Source organism: Urocitellus parryii, chromosome 9 (genome assembly GCF_045843805.1).
Source record: "Urocitellus parryii isolate mUroPar1 chromosome 9, mUroPar1.hap1, whole genome shotgun sequence".
Lineage (NCBI taxonomy): Eukaryota > Metazoa > Chordata > Mammalia > Rodentia > Sciuridae > Urocitellus > Urocitellus parryii.
In genome coordinates this window covers 93,475,129-93,500,630 of record NC_135539.1, presented here as the reverse complement: position 1 = coordinate 93,500,630, position 25,502 = coordinate 93,475,129, and the positions used below count along the sequence as shown (strand labels likewise).

Genomic DNA, 25,502 nt, shown 5'->3' with positions numbered 1-25,502 from the left:
CAGGCATGGTGGCACACTCCTGTAATCCCAGTGGTTTGGGAGGCTGAGAGAGGAGCATCACAAGTTCAAAGTCAGCCTCAGCAACAAGGAGGAGCTAAGCAATTCAGTGAGACCCTATCTCTAAATAAAATACAAAATAGGGCTAGGAGTATATGGCTCAGTGGTTGAGTGCCCCTGAGTTCAATCCCTTCTATACCTTCCTCCCTGCAAATCAAAGAAAAGATTAAGAGCTGGGAATATAGTTCTGAGCTCAGTGGTACAGTATTTGTCTAACATATACAAAAACCTGGGTTCAATTCCCAGTAGAACAATTTTTTTTTTTCAAGAGAGAGTGAGAGAGAATTTTTTAATATTTATTTTTTAGTTTTCGGCGGACACATCTTTGTTTGTATGTGGTGCTGAGGATTGAACTTGGGCCACATGCATGCCAAGTGAGCGCGCTACCTCTTGAGCCACATCCCCAGACCCAGAACAAAAATTTTTTAAAGGATGCAAGGAAAGTCTATCTAGTTTTTTCTTGTGAAGTTTTGAAAGTGTAAGAGAAGTTCTTACCTGCCTTGAGTGTATTAAGAACAGTAAAAAATCATACAAAATAAATATAAAAAATTTTAGTACAGAATAAAAACCACAAGAAGTAAAATTCAGTAAAACAAAACTCAAATGAAGAGAAGTAAAAAGGCAAAAAAAATCTACAAATTTTACATGCTTATTTTCCTAAATTTTAATATAACCTGATGAATCACAACAGAGATCAACACACCATGCTGTCCTTGTAAGAATGGTAGAATATTTTTCTAGTTCACTTGCCTGCCATTTTCCTCAAGCAGAGTCATAGCCTCAGGCTAGTAAGACTCTGGACTTCCCCCATTCATTTCCTACCAAGTTTGCTATGTTTTGCAGCAACATGATTGGTGTGGTTATTTAGCTCTCCAAATTGAGTCTTCCCCTTCTGGCAGCAAATGCTGTCTTTTACATCCAGAACCATTCTACTAGTACAAGTGTCACAACCAAGCAGATAATGAGGATGGAGGATGTGCTATGTGTGATTTTAACCAAAGCTAAGGAGTGTTTCATGAATAAATTCTCAATTTATTTCCCTTTGGTTAACATATTAAGCCATTAAATGGTTTTTGGCAGTTTTGACTAGTTTCAGGACTGGTTTTTTAGGGAGAGATTTCCCAACTCCTCCACTTTGCAATCAAGAAAGCATGCAATTTGTCTTCTTCTTAGGAAATCTACTGCAATAACTTATCAAAGAAGTTAAGTCTTTGAATTTTACTCAATTGTGAATAACTGCATTGGCCCCAGTTAACTCTTCATTTCCCTATTAAATACTGGAAGTCTTGACTATTGTTTGATTAATAACTGATAAGGTGGTCCTAGTACAATATTGGTAAACCAAAAAATTACTTTATAAGCATATTTAAAAGAAACAGGAACAGAACTTCTTCATAATGTCATACTTACAGAATTTTTTAAACAGTCATCATCTACATCAAAATTCGATGTATCTGTTGGGCTACTAACTTCTGGAATATAAGGTGCTTCACAGTTTCTAATATTATCCCAATCAATTCCACTAAAAAATGGATGTTTCTTAAAGTCTTCTATTCCATTTTGACCAAGTCGATGCTCTCTGCTACAAATAAGTCTTCGAATAAGATCCTTAGCATTTTCAGATACATCAGTCACTTGGGCTGGAAACTGAAATCTCTCCTATACAAAGAATGACAGAAACAAAATGAGTATAGATCAATATTAAGCTTATTAAGTAGTGTAATTGATTTGTATATTTTTCTTAAAAATGTTTCATTTTTAAAATGCCTGGTAAGTATATTCTGGGAAATAGTACTAATACTAAAGGAGATATAGGGATGAATAAACAAAAGATCATTTCCCTAAAAGAACTTTTAATTTTATATGTGACTTAGTCACATTTGTGCTACAGGAAGAGTAAATACTATAAAACCTTACACTGTTATTAGAATGAAAAGGACTGATTAAGAGTGGGAGAATTCAACTCAATATCTCAATAAGATGTAGATGGTTGATAATGTTTCTATACAATACAAACTAATTACTAACTTATTAATATTAAACACTTTTAAAGAATGTAATATGTATCTGATGCTATTAAAAGTGATTTACCCCTTTAACTCATTTAGTCTTTAACACTATCATCTTAGGTATGTACTACTACTATGGAACAGGAAACCAAGTAATTTTCTCATCTAGTAGAATAACAGAAATGGATCTTGAACTGGAGTTATCTCACTCCAGAACTATGCTATTAAATACCGTGTTACACTACAATAATTTCTTTTTTTAATATTTATTTTTTAGTTATAGGTGGACATAATGTCTTTATTTTACTTTATGTGGTGCTGGATTGAACCCAGTGCCTCACGCATGCTAGGCGAGCGCTTTACCTCTGAGCCACAACCCCAGCCCTACAATGATTTCTTAAATGCTGTCCCTGATTTTTCTTACAACTAACTAATCTTTCTTTGTAGCTATTTACAGCACTATCTATGCAGGTAGGTGGAAGAACAAAAACTTATATAAAACTGATTTATACACTTGTAAAGTGCCGCAGTCCAGCTGCAGCAAAATAACCAGGCGGGGTGACGAACTACTTGTGTAGATTGATACAGCAGGAGTAGGAGCCGTTTATTGTAGGACAGGAGCGGTATTTATACATTCCACAGAGCTTATCTTAATTAGCATAAACTCGATACAGCAGTCAACCAATAAGGAATCTCCACACTTAATGGCTTGCTGGCATTACTTTACAAACCACTCCCTCTGGCATTTTGCAAGGCGCCATCCAGACTTGTTTACAGACCCTAACATTTCTCAGGCAAAATGCCAGGCGCCATCCTGACCTGTTTACAGACTCTAACAGTAAAGCAAGTAATCATAATTGCATCACCAAAACAAAAGAACAGATTCTCATTCCCTTATGGGGGATATTCCTATTCATACGTAGGATTTTTGCAAGTGCTCACAATCTTCTGAAACTCTTCAAACTAAACCTTTCCTCTTATTATGTACAATCTTTCTTATTTCACTTTGTACTAAGTAGATTAAAGTTTCTGTAAATTTCTTCCTGTCATACATTTGGATTGTTTCTAATGTTTCATGATCCTGAATAATATCAAAATAGATTATCTTGTATACACATCTTTGTCCTACTAAATATTTCAATTGGGTGGATTTCTAAAACTAAAGTCGCTTAATGAAAAGTTCTAACCATTTGTTAAGGCATTTAGGTGCATGCCTGTAAGCTTCCAGACAGAAAGATTACATCAATTTATATTCCTATCAAAAATACCTCATAATGCTCATCACAATAAATTATTTAGTAGAGTACAATTTTTCTTTTAATTTGAAAATTTGACAAGAAAAAAAGGCATCTAATTTTTATTTATACTTGCATTTCATTTGTCAATACCATGGTTGAGATTTTTTACATACATTCTAGTCATAAATCCATGCATAGTGTCATGAGCAATGACTAAAATTGTCCATTATGACCTTTGTTATTCAGTTGAAAAGACCATTCAATTTCCTACTCATTAGCATCTCCAAATAAAATATAGTAGAAAGCTATAACTAATGACTTTATGTATAATTTATGGATTGTCATGTACCTACTAACAAATGTAGTTCATTGTTTTTAGAAAAATATTTTCTATTTCCATTTAATTAAACTATATTATTTATCATAATAAACTGGTTTAAAAAAGTAAAATATATACTAACTTTGTGATTCATAATTTTCCCATATGTCTCCACCAGAGATTCTGCATAGAATGGTGTTTCTCCATACAGCATTTCATACATACAGACCCCCAAAGACCACCAGTCACACTCAGGTCCATATCTGCCTTTTCCATCTTCCATTGCTTGAAGGATTTCAGGAGAAATGTAATCTGGGGTCCCAACTGCCACTGAGGACTGGACCTGAAGAAATTTATATTTTTATTAATCTACTGTAAGATATTAGGAACAAAATAATTATATATTATAAAATTACACTTGAGATTCACAACAGACAATGTTACCTCACAACTACTACATCTTTGTCATTATCTGAATTTAGTCTCCCATTATATAGGAAACTTATATATATAGGTAAGATTTTGCATAATCTCCATGTTAGTGCTTTTTCATATTATGTAATACTATAGAATCTTTATTGTAGATGTTACTTAGTTGACTAGATTTAGGGTAACAATATGACTGGAATCATCACAGTTGTTAATAATAAACTAAATATTAGGTTTAAAATATTGACTTATTAACATCTGTATAATTAGTGTGTTTGTATATGTATAAATGGAACTGTGAAAATTTTACAATTAGAGGGGGGAGGGGACAATGAACAAAATTTAGGCCAATATTGAAGATTTTGTTTAAACTTATTGTAAAGTATGAAAAATAAATGTCAATGACAATGTAACAAAGTATTTACTAATGAAAAAATTATAAAGGGGATAAAGTATATACTTCAAAACCACAGTTTACATACACACACACACACACACACACACACACACAGCCCCACCAAAATTGTAGATATAATTCACTATAGCAGATTAGGTGTTAAATTAGAAAACTAGTTAACTAAAAAAGATCCTCGGTACATATAATCTAAGGTACCTTGAAATGGCACTTTATATTTTTTAAAAGCATAGCAAAAACTGAACATTCTCAAGGTAAACAAGGCTTATTATTCTTGATTTTGCACACCAAATTACTAATATCAATAATTAGGATAGGTTTTAATTTGACAACACTGAGTTGACATAACTTAAAAATTCTTCATTATGACCTCTTAAAAATACAACAGCGATTCTTATAAATATAAAAAAACAACTCTTAAAAAAAGAAATTCTGACGGGTCAATAAGCAAGAAATGGTTGACCAGGAAAGTGATAAGCATTAGAGCTGGGATGGGGTTGGAGTGTTCCTGGTTTTCATTTTCTAGGTACTTAACGATTTTAAAATACATAAGGAACAAAATGAAAAGACCCATGAGATTATGTAAGGTAGGGACTTTGAAGGGAGGCTACCTATATTATATGCCCTTTGCCTTAAGAGGTACATTATTTAGTGAAATCGAAAATTATAAAAATCTGCCACACAGTCAAGAATGACAAGAAGACTTGTTATTGTGGCTGATTTGTGAAATATATTTCTCCTGCAGAATAAAAATTCCTAATTTTAGATCACAAGTTCTTAATATTTGGGATTCTAACTCACACTGCTTCTGAAGTCCATATGTTCTCAAGGCAAAAACTGGCATAAATCTTGGCCCTATAGTCAATTTGTCTGTCTCTATGAAGCAAAGCAAATTCAAAATTACTTTGGAGGACAAATGCTTAAATTTGGCCAGATACAATTCTCACACACACACACACACACAAAAATCTCACTAAGAATGAGCTCACAATCCAATAATATAAACCAAATGGGGAAACTGTCCATTATAACTAGCAGTCAAAAATTCCAACAAACAATGTATTGTAACAAAGTATTTATTAATGAAAAAAATTATAAAGGGGGAAAATTAATTCCTAACAAATATGAGATCTTCTGTTTCAAATAAGTATGTTTAAAATTACTAAAGACACACAAAAAATTAAAAAAACAGATATATACAAACAAGTCTCAGAAATGAATTTATTGAAATTTTGAAAATACAGTGAACAAATAGATTACATACATTGAAAAGAAGGTTACACCTGAAAAAGAGCTTAAGAAGTTCATCACCATCCAGTATGAAAAGATACAAAGATGAAAGATATAGAAGAGTACAAACACTAGAATGAGTAGGTTCAATACCGTATAACATGAGAGAATAAAAGAAAGGACAAAATGCTGTAAAACAATGTTCAAAGAGTTACAGCTTTAATATTTTTCAAGAATAATATAAGGCTTGAATCCTTGGAATCAGGAGGCTATTTAGTCCTGAAAACATAAAACCAGTTCCACTTCTATACCCACTATAGTTAAATTATGGTACACCGAAGGCAAATAGATTTAAAAAAACATTGAAACCCCCCCAAAAAAATTTTTTTGTGTGGGGTGTGTGTGTGTGAGTGTGTGTTTGTGTGTGTGTGTGTGTGTGTTGCTGTGTATTGAACCAGGTGAGGCAAGCACTCTATCAACTGAGCTATATACCCAGCCCACAAAAAGATTATCTAAGAGGTTGTGGGTGCAGCCTAGTGATAGAGCACTTGCCTGGAATGCTTCCAGGGAAGGGTCCTAAGGTTCAATCACCAGTACTGCAAAAATATAAAAATATTATCTACCAAAGAATGACAATTAGATTGACAGATGAAATATTAATACTACCAAATAGCAGTGAGAACGAATGGAATTATATCTTACAAGTAATGATAAAATAATTATCGATACAATATTTCCTACTGTATTAGTCACCTTTGTATTGCTGTGACCAAAATACTTAACAACAACAAGTAAGAAAAGTTTATTCAGGAATTAGTCACCTTTGTATTAGTCACCTTTGTATTGCTGTGACCAAATTACTTTACAACAACAAGTAAGAAAAGTTTATTCAGGCTTATGATTTCAAAGGTTTGGTCCATGGTTGGCTAACTTCATTGCTCTATACCTGAGGCAAGGCAAAACACTGTGGCAGCAGGATGTGATAGAGGACAGTTGTCAGCTCATGACAGCCAAGAAGCACAGAGGGGAAAGGACAAGTAAGAGATATAGTCCAAGACTATGTTCCCAATGCAGCTATCACCCAGGAGGTCATTCATATTATTAATCCAACAAATAGAGTAATCTACTGATGAGTTTACAACTCTCATAATCCAGTCTTTTAAATTCTCAACACTGCCTGACATATGAGTTCTTTGGGATCATTTTTAGATCCAAACCATAATATCCATCTATCTAAATTAAGATACAGTAATGTATTAAAGACATTTTCATAAAAAGACTGAGTGAGCTGTAACTTATAGATCCTTTCAGAAAAGTACTAAAGGGTATACTTCAAAAAACACAAACTCAGATTGAGGAATGTGATTCTAGAAGCAACCAAAAATAAGGATATTAGTAAATTTAAACATGTACTTACATGATTATTTATTACATAACATAATGGAGGAGGAGGGGGGGAGAATAACAAGACAAGGAAGAAAATGTCAACTACTATTAAGGTAAAAAACTAAGGTGTCGAGACCGGAGGAGGAAGACGCGCCAGGCGCCCAGCCAGACCGGAGGAGGAAGTCCCCCCCAACCCGAGTGCTAGTCCAGAGGAAGCCCATCAACCCTTAAAACTCATCAAAAGGGGTGTGGCTACCAGCACAGTTCTGCAGCTGATCCAGGTACCCGGTTTCCAACTCCCCCACCCTTAGCTGCAATAACTCAAAATATTTCCTACAAGCTTTTGGGGGTTGTAGCTATCAACGCAAAACAACAACTGTACAGGCACCTGGTTTCTACCTCAGACACTAAAGTAGGGAAGACACAGGTGGAAGCTCATTTCTTTTCACACTGGCTATACCCACCACCCTGAATACAGAGGCTCAAGCTAGGAATAGACAACGCCACCTACTGGAAGCAAGGAAAACAGTGTTCTGAGAGACTTTTTTTTTCTCTTTCTTTCTCTTTTCTTCTCTCTCTTCCACAACTTCAGCATATGTGAAACCAAGAACTGTGCATGAACAACCGAATTACCAAAGTAATATAATATAGAGAAATTGCATATACCCCACCTCCCCCCATTTTTTTCTTTATTTCTATCTTACTTCTCTTTTCCTTCTCTTATTTCTCTTTTCTTCCTTGTTATTTTTTTTTCTTTTTTTTAATTCGTATTCTCTCTATCCCACTTTCAATTTCCTAACTTTTGCTATCTATACATAGGGTAACTATCTAAATAGATAGGAGGTTGAGTCTATACATTCTTCCATAAATTACCAGTCTAGTGGTTAGAGTTCTCCAAAGGTGCTAAGTTAGTTTAACCTCATACCCTCACTCCTTTCCCTCTAAGTATAACATCCTTCGTCTGAAATTTTCTATATGCCATCAGATATGGTACGCCTTTTATGAAACTAATGAATATATTCTTAAGTAATAATTAAAACCAATATCTACAGTCTTAGAATCTAACTATAAATGTATTAATAATGAAAACTTGTGCTTAGATAATGTACTATTGATATTGGAATCTGTTAACATTGTCTTTCTCCGCAAAAGAGGGATTTTGGAGCTACACAAGAACAATACAAATATATAAGGTGAAAAACATTAGCACAACAGTTTCACAAAGCTAGAAAGAATCATGAGCAGTATGAAAAGACAAGGAAAGAAAGGACCACAAACAATACAGGTCAATTCAACATTAGATGAGGTTATATCTGCAGCTGAAGGAATGTCAGACAAAGAGTTCAGGATATACATGCTTCAGATGATCTGGAGTCTCAAGGAAGACATTATACATCAAATTCAGACAATGAAAAATCACTTTGACAATGAATTGCATAAACAAATCCAAGAAGCAAAAGATCAACTCTATAGGGAGATAGAGGATATAAAAAACAAACAAACAGAAATCCTGGAAATGCAGGAAACAATAAACCAAATTAAAAACTCAAATGAGAGTATTACCAGCAGAGTAGAACACTTAGAAGATAGAACTTCAGACAACGAAGACAACATTTTTCAACTTGAAAAGAACATAGACAGCTCAGCAAGAATGTTAAGAAATCATGAGCAGAACATCCAAGAATTATGGGATAACATCAAGAAACCAAACCTAAGAGTTATTGAGATACAAGAGGGTACAGAGGTCCAAACCAAGGGAATGAGCAATCTATTCAATGAAATAATACTAGAAAACTTCCCAGACTTAAAGAATGAAAAAGAAGTCCAAATACTAGAAGCCTACAGGACACCGAATGTACAAAATCATAAGAGACCCACACCAAGACACATAATAATGAAGATGCCCAACATACAGAATAAGGAGAGAATCTTAAAAGCCACAAGAGAGAGGAAGCAGATTACATTTAGGGGTAAACCAATCAGGATAACGGCTGATCTTTCAACACACACTCTGAAAACTAGAAGATCCTGGAACAACATATTTCAAACACTGAAAGAAAAAGGGTTCCAACCAAGAATCATGTATCCAGCGAAATTAAGCTTCAGGATTGAAGATGAAATAAAAATCTTCCACGATAAACAAAAGTTAAAAGAATCTGCAGCTAGAAAACCAGCTCTTCAAAACATCCTTGGCAAAACATTACAGGAAGAGGAAATGAAAAATAACAATGAAAACCAACAGCGGGAGGTAGTACAGTAAAGGAAAAATTAAGCATAGAGAAAAAAACAAATCATGTTAAGTATCGTATATAACCAAATATGGCTGGAAATACAAACCATATCTCAATAGTAACCCTAAATGTTAATGGCTTAAATGCACCAATCAAAAGACATAGGCTAGCAGAATGGATTAAAAAAAAGATCCAACAATATGCTGCCTACAGGAGACTCATCTGATAGGAAAAGACATACACAGACTGAAGGTGAAAGGTTGGGAAAAATCATATCACTCATACGAACCCCGGAAGCAAGCAGGGGTGTCCATACTTGTATCCAATAAAATAGACTTCAAGCCAAAGTTAATCAAAAGGGATAAACAAGGACACTACATACTGCTCAAGGGAACCATATACCAACAAGACTTGACGATCATTAATATATATGCCCCAAACAATGGTGCAGCTACGTTCATCAAACAAACTCTTCTCAAGTTCAAGAGTCTAATAGACCACAACACAATAATCATGGGAGATTTTAACACACCTCTCTCACCAATGGACAGATCTTCCAAACAAAAGTTGAATAAAGAAACCACAGAGCTCAATAATACAATTAATAACTTAGACTTAATTGATATATACAGAATATACCACCCAACATCAAGCGGATACACTTTCTTCTCAGCAGCACATGGATCCTTCTCAAAAATAGACCATATATTATGTCACAAGGCAAATCTTAGCAATTACAAAGGAGTTGAGATACTACCATGCATTTTATCTGATCATAATGGAATGAAATTGGAAATCAATAATAAAATGAGAAAGGAAAAATCCTACATCACATGGAGATTAAACAATATGCTACTGAATGAACAAAGGGTTACAGAAGACATCAAAGAGGAAATTAAAAAATTCTTAGAGGTAAATGAAAACTCAGACACAACATATCGAAATCTCTGGGACACTATGAAAGCAGTACTAAGAGGAAAATTCATTTCAAGGAGTTCATTCCTTAAAAGAAAGAAAAGCCAACAAATAAATGACCTCACACTACACCTCGAAGCCTTAGAAAAAGAAGAACAAATCAGCAGCAAATACAGTAGAAGGCAAGAAATAATTAAAATTAGAGCCGAAATCAATGAAATCGAAACAATCGAAAAAATTGACAAAACTAAAAGTTGGTTCTTTGAAAAAATAAATAAGATTGATAGACCACTAGCCACGCTAACAAAGAGAAGAAGAGAGAGAACCCAAATTACTAGCTTACGGGATGAAAAAGGCAACATCACAACAGACAATTCAGAAATACAGAAGATAATTAGAAATTATTTTGAAACACTATACTCTAATAAAATAGAAGATAGTGAAGGCATCGATAAATTCCTTAAGACATATGAACTACCCAGATTGAATCAGGAAGATATAAACAACCTAAACAGACCAATATCAAGTGAGGAAATAGAAGAAGCCATCAAAAGACTACCAACAAAGAAAAGCCCAGGACCGGATGGATATACAGCAGAGTTTTACAAGAACTTTAAAGAAGAACTAATACCAATACTCCATAATCTATTTCAGGAGATAGAAAAAGAGGGAGAACTTCCAAATTCATTCTATGAGGCCAATATCACCCTGATTCCCAAACCAGATAAAGACACCTCAAAGAAAGAAAACTACAGACCAATATCCCTAATGAATTTAGATGCAAAAATCCTCAATAAAATTCTGGCAAATCGTATACAAAAACATATCAAAAAGATCGTGCACCATGATCAAGTAGGATTCATCCCTGGGATGCAAGGCTGGTTCAATATACGGAAATCAATAAATGTTATTCACCACATCAATAGACTTAAAGATAAGAACCATATGATCATCTCGATAGATGCAAAAAAAGCATTTGACAAAGTACAGCATCCCTTTATGTTCAAAACATTAGAAAAACTAGGGATAACAGGAACTTACCTCAACATTGTAAAAGCTATATATGCTAAGCCTCAGGCTAGCATCATTCTAAATGGAAAAAAACTGAAGGCATTCCCTCTAAAATCTGGAACAAGACAGGGATGCCCTCTCTCACCACTTCTATTCAATATAGTTCTCGAAATACTGGCCAGAGCAATTAGAAAGACAAAAGAAATTAAAGGCATTAAGATAGGAAAAGAAGAACTTAAATTATCACTATTTGCGGATGAAATGATTTTATACATAGAAGACCCAAAAGGGACTACAAAGAAACTACTAGAGCTAATAAATGAATTCAGCAAAGTGGCAGGATATAAAATCAACACGCATAAATCAAAGGCATTCCTGTATATCAGCGACAAATCTTCTGAACTGGAAATGAGGAAAACCACCCCATTCACAATATCCTCAAAAAAAAAATAAAATACTTGGGAATCAACCTAACAAAAGAGGTGAAAGATCTATACAATGAAAACTACAGAACCCTAAAGAGAGAAATAGAAGAAGATCTTAGAAGATGGAAAAATATACCCTGTTCATGGATAGGCAGAACTAACATCATCAAAGTGGCGATATTACCAAAATTTCTCTATAGGTTTAATGCAATGCCAATCAAAATCCCAACGGCATTTCTTGTAGAAATAAAGAAAGCAATCATGAAATTCATATGGAAAAATAAAAGACCCAGAATACCAAAAACAATGCTAAGCAGGAAGTGTGAATCAGGCGGTATAGCGATACCAGACTTCAAACTATACTACAGAGCAATAGTAACAAAAACAGCATGGTACTGGTACCAAAACAGGCGGGTGGACCAATGGTACAGAATAGAGGACACAGAAACCAATCCACAAAACTACAACTATCTTATATTTAATAAAGGGGCTAAAAGCATGCAATGGAGGAAGGATAGCATCTTCAACAAATGGTGCTGGGAAAACTGGAAATCCATATGCAACAAAATGAAACTGAATCCCTTTCTCTCGCCATGCACAAAAGTTAACTCAAAATGGATCAAGGAGCTAGATATCAAATCAGAGACACGGTGTCTGATACAAGAAAAAGTTGGCTACGATCTACATACTGTGGGGTCGGGCTCCAAATTCCTCAATAGGAGATCCATAGCACAAGAGTTAATAACTAGAATCAACAAATGGGACTTACTCAAACTAAAATGTTTTTTCTCAGCAAAAGAAACAATAAGAGAGGTAAATAGGGAGCCTACATCCTGGGAACAAATCTTTACTCCTCACACTTCAGATAGAGCCCTAGAGAGAGAAGAGGGGAGGGGAGGGGAAGGGAGGGGAGGGGAAGGGGGGATAGTAGAGGATAGGAAAGGCAGCAGAATACAACGGACACTAGTATGGCAATATGTAAATCAATGGAAGTGTAACTGATGTGATTCTGCAACCTGTATACGGAGTAAAAATGGGAGTTCATAACCCACTTGAATCAAAGTGTGAAATATGATATATCAAGAACTATGTAATGTTTTGAACAACCAACAATTAAAAAATAAATAAATAAATAACAACAACAACAGCAAAAGTTTCTCAAAAAAAGTTTCTACCAATTAAAGTTTATATTAATTAATTAATATATTAGCATGGGAACATACAACCAAGGAGATTTTCTGGAAGAAAAAAAAATGAATTCATTTGTTGAGCACTGTCCCTCAGAATAAATACATAATTAGGAAAGAAAAAATAAATTTTAAAGAGTGGGGATAAAGTAACATTTCCTTTTTCTACAGGAGTCTTCTTTTTCCTTACCTTCTGAAAATGTAGAAATATCTCAAGTACAATAATACATAATTACCAGCTAATGAACAAACAAGCACTCATAAAATATCAATTCAAGATTACGAATATGAGCAGGTAAAATGGCTTCTGACTTTACAGACAAGCCCTTTAATGAACAAGCATGTCCAAGCACCACTGTGGAGGGAGATGGAACACAGACAGACAAATGGATAGCTAGATAGACAGGTAAAGAAAATGTTTGTGGATAGAGTAATTTAGGATTTCTTTATTTACCGTTCCATCTTCCATCAGCTTCAGACAAGAACCAAAATCTGCTAACCGAATATGTCCATTCATATCCATCAATATATTGTCAGGTTTGATGTCTCTGGAAAAAAAATACAGACATTTAATTTTTAGTTGAGAAAATTAAAAATAATCAGTTGGTTAGTTAAGATAAAAATATCAACTTCTTTTTAAAGTAATACTCTAAGAAAGTCTATTCAATCACTTATGAGTTCAACTTTAGGATCTGATTCATAATTCATATTGAAACTTTTTTTCTTTTTTTTTTTTTTGAGGGGGGGTGATTTACTCGGGATTAAACCAAGGAGCACTTTACCATGAAGCTACACCCATAGTACTTTTTATTTTTTGAGACAGGGTTTCACTAAGTTACTGAGGCTGGCCTCCTGAGTCACTAGGATTACAGGTATTGCACCACCATGCCCAGCTTAAAAATGTGTTAAATACATACAATTTCAGTGTTTTCCTAGATAAAAAAGTACTCTGGTAATCTTATTATGTTTTCTTTACATTTTACACAGATTCCAATGTGGCTATGGTAGGCCTATTACTGTTTTATACAGAATGTCAAAATTATCTAATAGCCACAAAAAATACTATCATCTAGCCTATGATATTTTACAGGGAAAAAATACTTCCTAGACCCTGAGCAAAGCTACAGATAGACAAATTCTTAAGTACTGTAGGTCACAAAGGAATTGCTTCATAAAACTGATTTTGCAAAAGAACTGAATAAATATATAATAGATTACCTATATTATTTAAATATACTTAAATAATGTGGATGTTAATGGCTTATAAGACATCAAAATCTAAATAATAAATTATATCATACCAGTTTTCTATTTTTTTGCATTTGAATGCAAACTTTGGGAAAACAATCACATACAAAATGATTTGTAAAGAAGATTCTCAGGAATCCAGCAATAATGTTTCTTATCACATTCTAAAAATTGTAACTGAATAAGAAAGAGATTAGTTCCTCCAAATGTTTCCTATTTTAAGAGAATAAGAAGAGAATCTTCTAAAAACAGTTTATCTGCTTTTTTAAAAAATTCTATTGCCATGGGGTTAATAGAAGAATAAAGTCATTTGAATCTGAATGATAACACTACAGGTTTTTATCCCTGAGATTTCCCACATATAATGTGGATATAACTGTAGGACGCATTTTTTTTTTCATTTTATTTTTTAGTTATCGGCGGACACAACATCTTTGTTTGTATGTGGTGCTCAGGATCGAACCCGGGCCGCACGCATGCCAGGCCAGCGCGCTACCACTGAGCCACATCTCCAGCCCTGTAGTACGCTTTTGATCACTGAAGACATCACAGCTTGGCAAATTATGGCCCTTGGCTCATCCAGCCTACTGCCTGTACTGGGCACAAAGAAACTTTCTGGGGTAATGAAAACATTCTTGATTGGGACAATTTTTTAAATGGGGGAATAAGAACTACCATTAAAAATATGATATTAGAGTTTTGTGGAGGAGATTTTCATTCTTAACTTATTCAGATAGTTTTTATTTCTTCTAGGGTAGTTTGCATTTTTCTAATAAAATGTAAATTTTATTCATTTTTAAAAATTGATTTGAATAGAGGTTAATAATATTATAAAAAAACAGCCCTAAAATTCATTTGGAAGAATGAATCTCATTTGAAAAAGAGAGAGACCCAATTCTAAACAAGGAAAGTGATTCAGGAGGTATCAAAAAACCTGATCTTAAATTATAATATACAGCTAAAGTAGCAAAAACAGCATGGTATTGGCATAAAAATAGATACGAAGACCAATGGAATAGAATACACAGAAACAAACTCAAATGTTTAAAGCCATCTAATACTGACAAAGGTACCAAAAATACATGTTGGAGAAAAGACAGCCCTTTAAATAAATGGTGCTAGGAAACCTAGATGTCCATATGTAGAAGAATGAATTTATAGCCCTATCTTTCTCCCTGCACAAAAGTCAAATCAATATCAACCAAAGACTTAGAAATGAGACCAGAAACCTAGCAACTGCTAGAAAAAAATATAGGGGTAAACAATCCATCATATAAGTGCAGGCACCAATTCCTCAACAAGAACTCTAAAGCTCATGAAATAAAAACTAAGACTCAGTAAATAGAATACCATCAAATTAAAAAGCTTCTGCACAGTAAAGAAAATGATTAAGAGTGAAGAAAGAGCCTACAAAATGAGAGAAAATCTTTGCCAGCTATTCCGCTGACTGGGGATTTTTTCCCCAAAATATATAAAGAACTTTTCATATCCAGAATATATAAAGAACTCAAGAAAAAAAAACCTCAATGCTCCCCCAACAAATGGGCCAATCGATAAATGGGCAAAAGAACTAAAAACACACTCTCAAAAAGAAGAAACACAAATGGCCAACAAAAATATGATAAAAAATGTTCAGCACCTCTAGCAATTAGGGGAATGCAAATGAAAATTACACTAAGATTTCATACCACTTCAGTCAGAATGAAATTATCAAGAACACAAACAGTAATCAATGCTGACAAGGATGTAGGGAAAAAGGTACATTCTTACATTCTTGAAGGGTATGCAAATTAGTACAATTACCCTAGAAAGCAGTGTGGAAATCCTCAAAAAACTAGGAATGGAACCACCATTGCGATTCAGCTACCCTGCTCCTCGGTATTTATCCAAAAGATCTAAAATCATCACAATATACAAATACAACCATTTCAATGTTTATAGCAGCACAGTTCACAATAGCCAAATTATGGAATCAACTGAAGTGCCTAACAAGAGATGAACAGATTAAGAGAATGTGGCATATATACAAAATTGAGTTTTACTCTACCATAGAGAACAATTAAATAATGGCATTTGCTGGTAAATGGATGGACATGGAGAAAATCATGCTAAGTGAAATAAGCCAGACTCAGAAATCAAAGGTCAAATGTTTTCTCTCATATGTGGAAGCAAGAGCAAAGCAAAAGAAAGGTGGCAGTTGGCCAAGAAGATTGTATATCATAATGATACAGGAAAGATCAGTGGAGTACAAGAAGGAGAATAAGAGAGTGAGGGAGGAAGAAAGAAAAAAGAGAATATGGAATAAATTTAACAAAATCATGTTATATTCATATATAAAGGGTGCAAAGGGAATTTCACATTTATGTATATGTAGAAGAAAGGAAGTTTAGTACAGGAGGGAGAATAGAAGAAGGGAGGAGAGGAGGAAAAGTGGGGCCTGAAATCAAATTCCTTCATGTATGATTTTGGCAAAATGAACCCAAATACTATAATTTTAATGCTCTTTTTAAAAAAAAGGAATAATACAGTTAGACTCCCATCATGATAGCTTCTGTTATTTCTCTTATATTTACTATAGTTTTCCTTCTAAGCTGCTGTCCCCTTACAACAGAGGAAATTTAAGGTGCTTCTAAAGTCAACAACCTTGACTTCTTTTCCCTTTTTGTTGGGTTTTTCTACTATCTTGTCAAACTCCGTTGAGGTTAGAAAATATACTTGGTACTGGCTGTACTCCTATCAGTGCATTCTTCCTTATAGAAGAATTACAGCTCATTCCTTAAGAGAAAAATTAAAGCATGATATTTGGTAAGCAGACCCAGGATCTCAGGCTGTAGACTGACAATTGATAAATAATACCAGGCTTCACCTTCTCTCATAATGGAACTCATGCTTTTATATAAAGCTAATTATATCGGAGCATTACATCAGATTATACTGGTTTGTCTTTATTCTCTTTATTCTAGAAATTGATTCTCCCAATGAAGAAGAAAATAAAAATAGAGGAAAATGAAAACAATAGTTATCTAAAAATAGAAGAATAATTTGTTTAAAAAGTTGTAATGGAAAGAAATGCTTACATATTTTCACCATATGAGACCAGTTGAAAATTTTAATATGTATAAAGAGATTAATAATGATCATGAAGGGCAATTAATAAAAGAAATACAACTGTATACAATAGTATACAAAAACATTAAACCTCACAAGTACACATGCGACAAGGATTAAACAATTACACACATAAGTAGTGGCAAATGTAACTTACTGGCATTACATACCAATGTAGTATATAAAAGTAGAAAACAGAAATCCCCATGTTTTTTATTTTCTTACTCCTTTATCTGCACCTAAGATCTTCTTGGGTGACGACATATTTATGTCTATTCCTTCCAGAAACCATAACAAAATGACTACACTATTAAAAGGGAAAAAACCCAGAAGTAAATGTGAGAAAAGATAACAGAAGATAAAAGGTGAACTTGCTATTGTCATCAGAACAATACTGACATCAGATCAATATTGGCATCAGATTCACCATTTTAGGTAGGGAACCATTTTATCTAGAGTTTCCAAAGTTTTGATTTGAGGCAACGCTACTTAACTTCCCATAAGAACATGTGCCTGCTAAAAGAAACTGATCAACCTCACCCCAGCTTAAACTCCTAAGCAGCTTACAATCAACCCCACCACAGTTTAAACTCCCAAGGAGCTTATGAGATTCCTCTTGTGGGCTATAAAGCTGCTCTGTGAGAGCCAACAGGCTGCTGCTCTCCTGGGAGGCACAGCCTTGTCAGTATGCCTCCTGCTACCTACAATAAATCTCTTGCATGGGATTCTGGTGTGTGGCATGGTCTTTGGACTGTATGTGGACTCTGCAAGAGTCCTTTCACTTGCAATCTTGGAAGATGGAAAATGTATGTATGATAAATAATACACAGCAAAGAAAGGTAAATGATAATTGTCCTCAAGTTGGAAAAAGAAAATAAATTAACTTGATGTACCATTTGATCTGTCTAAATAGTAGAAATGTGATTGTTAAGAAAGGCCTTACATTTGCCAGTAAATGGATGGAACTGGAGACTATCATACGAAGTGAAATAAGCCAATCACAAAAAATCAAAGGCCTAATGTTCTCTCTGATATGTGGATGCTAGCACACAATAAGTGGAGAGAAGACTAAACATTCATTGGATTAGACAAAGGGGAATGAAGGAATAGGAAGGGAGGTGGAAATAGGAAAGATAGTAGAAATGAGTTGGACATTACTTTCCTATGTTCATATATGAATTCATAACCAATATAATTACACATCATGTACAATCAGAAGAATGGGATGTTATACTCCATATATGTATAATATGTCAAAAACACATTCTACTGTCTAATAAGAACAAATTTAAAAAAAAGAAGAGAAAGAAAATCCCATAAACCTAATTTTAAAATAGCAATAAAGCCAGGTGTGGTGGTGCATGCCTGTAATCCAGTGGCTCTGGAGCTGAGGCAGGGGGATTGCAAGTTGAAAGCCAGCCTCAGCAACTTAGTGAGGCACTTAGCAACTCAGCAAGACCCTATCTCTAAACAAAATATTTCTTTAAAAAGGGCTGGGGGATATGGCTCAGTGGTTAAGCACCCCTGGGTGTGGGAGACCAAACTTGCACTTGACTGAGTCACACTCCCCCGGCTGGGTGCTGAGGCGCTCAGTCACAGAAATATGGCAGAGCTTTCCCCACCCTTCTTGGGTTCGAGGGTCAGTGTCTCAAGCATGGGTGTGTCTTGCTACAGCACCATGAGTGAAACTATGCTCACCTGTTCCTTTGTAATATAACCCCTTGCCCTGTTTAGGATAGAATCTTCCATGGAAGTGCCTTGTGTGTGTTCCCTTCTCTAACTGTGCCCTTGGATGTGGCCTACCCAGGTATCAGTCAACCTGCTGACAGTGGACATCACGAAGATAGACTCAGCCCCCTGAAACCTGACCCCTTGCCTCATTTGAATAGCTTCTCCTGAATAAAAGGGGTCAATGCGTGCTCTCGCTCTCTCTCTTCCTGCAGACCCTTAAGGTCAGAGAAGCTATCACAGTGACCCCAAAGAAAAAGGTATTGTGTCTCTTGTGTGGTTATTTCGTGCAGCCCAGTTAGCCCAGTTTATCTGGAGTGACCCCTGAGCCTTTTAGTCTCGAGAACAGAAACCCAGCACCTGTGTGTTCAATCTTCAGTATTGGGGGGGGGGGGGATGTGCAGCAATAGATTTAAATAGACATTTCTCAAAACAAGACCTAAATGGCAGACAGGTACATTAAAAGTGTTTGACATCACTGATCATCAGGGAAACACAAATCAAAACCACAATGAGATATTGTCTCTCCCTAGTAAAAAAGCCAGTATCAAAAAGTCTAAAGATAACAAGTGCTGGTAAGAATGCGTAGAAAAGGGAATCTATTATATGCTCTTAGTGGGAATGTAAATTATCTCAGCCATTACGGGAAACAGTATGGTTTCTCAACAAACTAAAACTACCACTACCTCTGATTCATCAATCCCTCTACTAGTTCTATATCCAAAAGAAATGAAATCAGTATGTCAAAGAGACATTGGCACTCACATGTTCATTACAGAATTATTCACAATAGTCAGGAACTGGAAACAATCTGGGTATTCATCAATTGATGAATAAAGAAAACATGGCACATAGCACAGTGACATATTATTCAGCCATTAAAAAAGAAAAGAAATCCTGTCATTTACCACAATGTGTCTAGAAGGGAAAATCATGACATTAAATGAAATAAACCAGGCACAGAAAGACAAGTCCATATGATCTCACTTATATGTAAAATCTAAAACAAAGTTGATCTCAGAGAAGTTGAGAATAAGAATTGTGGTTATCAGATGAGGGAGGAAGGATGGAGAAAGGTTCAATAGGTTCTAAGGTATACTTAGAAACAAGAAGGTCTCATGTGGGGACCATAAGAGAATGATAAATGTTTGAGGAAATAAACATGTTTAACCTGGAAAAAAAAAGAAGAAAACTGGATGAGGAGGAGAGAGAACTCAAAGCAGCAGCATGATTGTTAGGTATTTGGTATATACAAAGGAAAACACCATGCATATTGGACAAACAACTTAAAAAACAGAGGCCCTTACTAAGTATAGGAAAATAGTACACCAGAAAAGAAACACACTTCTTGGCTCAGTTTATATACAAAGTCTCTATCATGTATTAACTACAGAATAAAGTAAAAACAGAATCAGTGAGAGAATGAAGGAGAAAATATAGGAGGGACACAAATAGGTAAATCCTTAAATAACATAAGAGGTAGTCAATAAACATCCTATCAAACTGTCCAGAATTTTAAAATCTTGAAATATCTGGAAATAGATATTGACATTAGAGATATGGGGTTAAATACCAGAAAAACAGCTTAAAGGAATTCAATATGTGTGCCACTAGGGAGCAGGCATAAGAAGTGTGAAATGGGACTACTTTTCAATGTTATCTTTTATTTCAATTAACATACAGTATTTCTACATATCTGTGAGGTACAATATGATGTATTTTGATTCCTGTACACATTAGATAACATTAATTCAGAGTACATAGCAAATTAATCACCTTAAACTTTTATTTCTTTATTTTATTTACATTCAAATTACTCTCATCTAACTATGAGATATACAATGTATTAGTATTAATCACATTCCCCCTGTTGTGCCTTAGAACCAGCACATATTCCTCCTAGGAATATGTAATACTGTATACCTTGAGCAATCTTTTCCTCCTCTTTCCTAACTATTCTACTCTCAATTTTGATAAGATCAACTTTTTTTATAAACCTTTTTTATTCTAATTGGGTTTCATTTTTACTATATACAGTATTAATTGAAATTAATTTAAAATCAAAGTACATATATAATCTCTGAATCATTTAATCAAATTATACATAAATTATTTAACTAAGCCACTGAAGCATCTGAAGTCATCAATATTTTTAGTTAAAACAATTAATGAGAACCCAGATCATAAATAAAAAACATAATGCTACAATGATATTACTAATCTATCTCTGCTTGTCCAACATAAATAAAATTATAAATTTAATATGTTGCCTACTAACTCAATGCACATCCTCACTCATTTTATTCCATTGCTGAAAGTCTCTCTGCTCTTAAAATGGTCAGTCTTTAGGCAGATGGAAACTTAGAAATCCTCCAGATTAAGCAGGCCTGAAAAAGATGAGCTACTTCCCCCTAGTTATGTCTAAAAAAAAAAAAAAAAAAAATAGGTCTTATTTTTACTGAGGGAAGGATTAAAATGCTGAAAAGAGATAGAATTTAAAGAATTCATAAGGTGGAGGAATAAATGACTTTTCCATCTAATTTAGGCACTGAATATGACCTAAACTACCAAGCACTTCGAAGACCTAATATACAAATTCATGAACTAATATATGAAATTCAAAACACTGCAAGGCAAAGAAAAATGTTCCTTCCTCCTTTCTCAACAAAAGACTGCATCTTGACCTTTTGTGGTTTCCTTTTTCCTTAAGGATTCTCTATCATTTTCATTTAAATCTAATTTTACAGTGGACAAAAGAAAAACGCTAGAGAGAAGTAATATAAGATATGACTGAAAATGGATTTAACCCATATAAGAACAGCCCTAGATTTTTTTTTCCACTCTAAGTTTTTTTAAGTATGGGCAAAGTGAACAGAGACCACAGACTGACATTCCCACAAATGCTTGTGGGTCTGGATAAGTCTGCTGAACAACACCCATCATCTGAGTAAAGAATACTCTTAATTATTTCACAAGAATGTTCTCACTAACATTACAAGGATACATAAATATTTCATTCAAATTTGTAGGGGGTAGGGTAAAGGAACTGAAAGAGCTCTCCTGTACACTGGGTACAAAGTAGGTGACACTAACTTAACTGACAGTACCTTCAATCCCCAAAACTTCCCTTTCAGTCATCTAGAAGAGACAGAATCAAAGAGAAATGGGTAGATAAACATTTATTTATTCTCTCTACAAATAATTTGATCATTGAATCACGGTTTGGGCATCTTAAAATGCTACCTAGAGAAAAAAAGACAGAGGTCTCCTAAAAACTGTTTTATGCTCAGTATTTGATAAAACCTCTCTAAATAATTAAAAATCATAGATACTAATTGGGTTTCATTTTTACTATATAAGTATATATTTGTAAATGGCAAGTGGAGACTGACCGACCCCTCCCTCCCTCTCTCTCTCTCTTTCTCCCCCCTTTCTAATCATCATGTGAGCTGCTTCCCTCTGCCATACCCTTCCACCATGATGTTCTGCCTCACCTTGAACCCTGAGGAATGGAGCCTGTTATCTATTGGTTAAGACCTTTGAAACTGTGAGCCCCTAAATAAACTTCCCTCTCGACATTTGTGCCAGTAGGGTCATTTAGTCATAGCAAGAAAAAAGCTGACTAAACCATCTCTCCTGGCTCCATTTTCCAAAAGCATGATTTCCATTCCCCTAATGGTATCCTTCCCGTACTAAAATGAAACACTCTACTTTTTGGGGGGGGGGGGCGGGGGGGGCTCACTCAGTGATACTCTCCTTGGAGGTGCCTATCTTTTCCCAGACTTAAAGTTAGTTGGTCCTGGATCTCTGATGGATTTTTTTAAATCATAATTTCTTTGTATCTTTTCTCTTAGTGGTACTCTAGGTATTATAAGTTATAACCTTATTTTCTTTTTCCTTCTCATTTTGAGACAGGGTTTTGCTATGTTGCCTAAGCTAGTCTCAAATGTACAATCCTCCTTCCTCAATCTTCCAAGTAATTGGGAATACAGGTATATACCATCACACCTGGCCACAACCTTATTATTCATAGTCCACTTAAAAATACTTTTAACTACCTTACAAAAAAAGAAATATTAAAACCCTGTGGTTCTACATCTATCCCTTCACAACTATTAAACAGATATTACCTAGACATTCATTATAAACACCAAAAGGCAATATTATAACTTGCTCTGAGTAGTCAGATGTTTTACAAATTAATAAGGCAAAAATTTACAGTGTTGTATTTATCTAAATATTTACAATTCTGAGTGCCTCAGATTCCTTTCTGCATATTCAAGTTTCCATTTACTATCATTTCCCTGAAGCCTGAAGAACTTCATTTAGCATTGTTTGCAGGTCTATTGCAATAAATTCTTTTTTCTTTTTCCTAAGAACGTATTTCACTTTTATTCTTTTTAAAATATTTTTTGTAGTTGTAGATGGACAGAATGCCTTTATTTTTATTTGTTTACTTTTATGTGGTGCTGAGGATCAAACCCAGTGCCTCACATACGTTAGGCAAGTGCTCTGCCACTGAGCTACAGCCCAAGTCCTCACTTTTATTCTTGAAGTATAGTTTTACTTGATATAGAATTCTTAGTTGACAATCTCCTAGCTCCAATACTTTCTGATGAGCATTAATCTCTTAATGAAATTGTGGTTTCCCTATAGGTAATGTGTCTCCTTGATGATTCCAAAATTTGCTTGTTTGAGCTTTCAATAGCTTCACTATAGACACTGATATGGCCTTTTTTGCATGTTCATCTTCTCATATTCATTAAGTATCTCAAATACATTAGTTTGTATCTTTAATGTGATTTGAACAATTTGGGGCCATTATTTCTTCAGATTTTTTTTCCTGTCCATTGTTGTTCTTTTCATTCTGGATCTCAAAAGTACATGCACACAAATCTTTTGGTATTCCCAATAGGTCCCTGAAGTGTTATCATTTTAATCTTTTTCTCCCTGTTCTTCAACTTTCAATAATTCATATTCATCTATCTCCAAGTCTATACTTTGTTATCTCCATAGTTTTTACAGAGAAATTTTTCTTTTCAGATATTGTATTTTCAATTTCCATTTGATTTAGAAATTGTTTATGTTTCTCAGTTAAGGTTTCCTATCTTTTCATTTACCATGAGTAGATAGATACTTTAAGAATAGTTACAACAGCCACCTGAAGATTCTTTTTTGCTAGTTTCTACCTCTGGGTCATTTCAGAAATGATTGGTATTATTATCTCTTGGAAATACATCACATTTTCATGTTTATTCAGGATATTTATGGACTATATCCTGAAATACTGGGTAATTATGAACTATATCTTGAACACAATGAATTTTAATGGTTGAAATCTAGATCCTTCTATTTTTCTCCAATTAGTGGTTTGTCTGTCTGTTGCCCTCTACTCTTTTGCTTTATCAACTGATTTATCACATTGAAAGTGCAAACTTGTTATTCTAGAAGTTCGGGTCTCAGTTAATATCTTTTCTCTTTTAGATGAGCAGCTTCAAATCAGAAATGTGGGCCCATAGATTTTAGATCCCTTCTATAGTAAACACAATTTCCCAAAATTCAGCTTTCATACTTCAAGAGCAATAAAGACTGAAGTTTTTCTAACTGTGTCCAAGCCACATTGTTTATCATGTTGTCTTCACCCAAACCCATGCCTAGAGCTGCAAAAAAGTAACCTCCTTTCACATGCCTCTTCTTTTAGTGTACATTCCTATCAGCTCTACCTGCTTCTGCTTATCCTCTAGTGCTTTTAGGATGCTAGTTTGGTTTTGTTTTGTGTTTATTTATTTGTTTGTTTGTTGTAGTTAAACAGAATACCTTTGTTTTATTTATTTATTTTTATGTGATGCTGAGGATCAAACTCAGGGCCTCCCACCTGCCAGGCAAGCGCTCTACCGCTGAGCCACCAGATTTTTAGTTGTTTTCTGTGAGTGTTGAGAAAGATCTCACTCATTCACAACCCCTCCTTGGATATTTGAACCACCACTGTGTTTTCTAACAGATGCAGCCAATCTATATCTAATAAAGCACCTTTGGCTTTTAAATTTCATGGATGTAACAATAAAATCTCTCATTCTACAATCTCATCTAGACTCTTGCTACTCCCCTGTCAAGAGGAATTATTCTGGTTAAACCTGGACAGCCTTATTTACGACTGCGCCTTCAACTATGAAATTGAGACTCAATGACTTTCAAGGCTAGGACATAAAGATATCATGTAATTCTTTATTCTCTTGGGGCACCTGTACTTGGAACCTAGTCATAATGTTGATAAGAAACTTTAGTAGCTTATCCTTAACAACAGCTCTGTCTGACACCTAACCCAACTGATGGGCAGCTGGGTATGTAAGTGAGACATCCTGGTGGATCTTCCAACCCCAAGTGGGCCACTAAAACTCATTCTACACAATGAAGAGACAATTAGTACCAAATTGCAGATTCGTGAGCAAAAAACGTGACAGTTGTGTTATATTAGCCTCTATGTTTCTGGGTGTAGGGTGGACAGAGATGGTTGCCTTCTCTTTCAATAAAGGGTTTTGCTCCAGATATCAGTCAGATCCTTCAGA

General features: G+C 34.7%; 1 protein-coding gene across 7 annotated transcripts in view; it reads right to left on the bottom strand.

The window, feature by feature from the left end:
- Cdc42bpa (CDC42 binding protein kinase alpha) overlaps nt 1-25,502 on the bottom strand; it is a 293,703-nt gene that overhangs the window by 149,392 nt on the left and 118,809 nt on the right. For all 7 annotated transcript variants that reach the window (XM_026405769.2, XM_026405772.2, XM_026405770.2 and 4 more), the window contains exons 6-8: nt 13,307-13,400; nt 3,766-3,966; nt 1,468-1,716 (exon numbers count right to left, since the gene is read on the bottom strand). In XM_026405769.2, the coding sequence (XP_026261554.1) occupies nt 1,468-1,716; nt 3,766-3,966; nt 13,307-13,400 (544 nt within the window). The remainder of the gene's footprint in view (nt 1-1,467; nt 1,717-3,765; nt 3,967-13,306; nt 13,401-25,502) is intronic.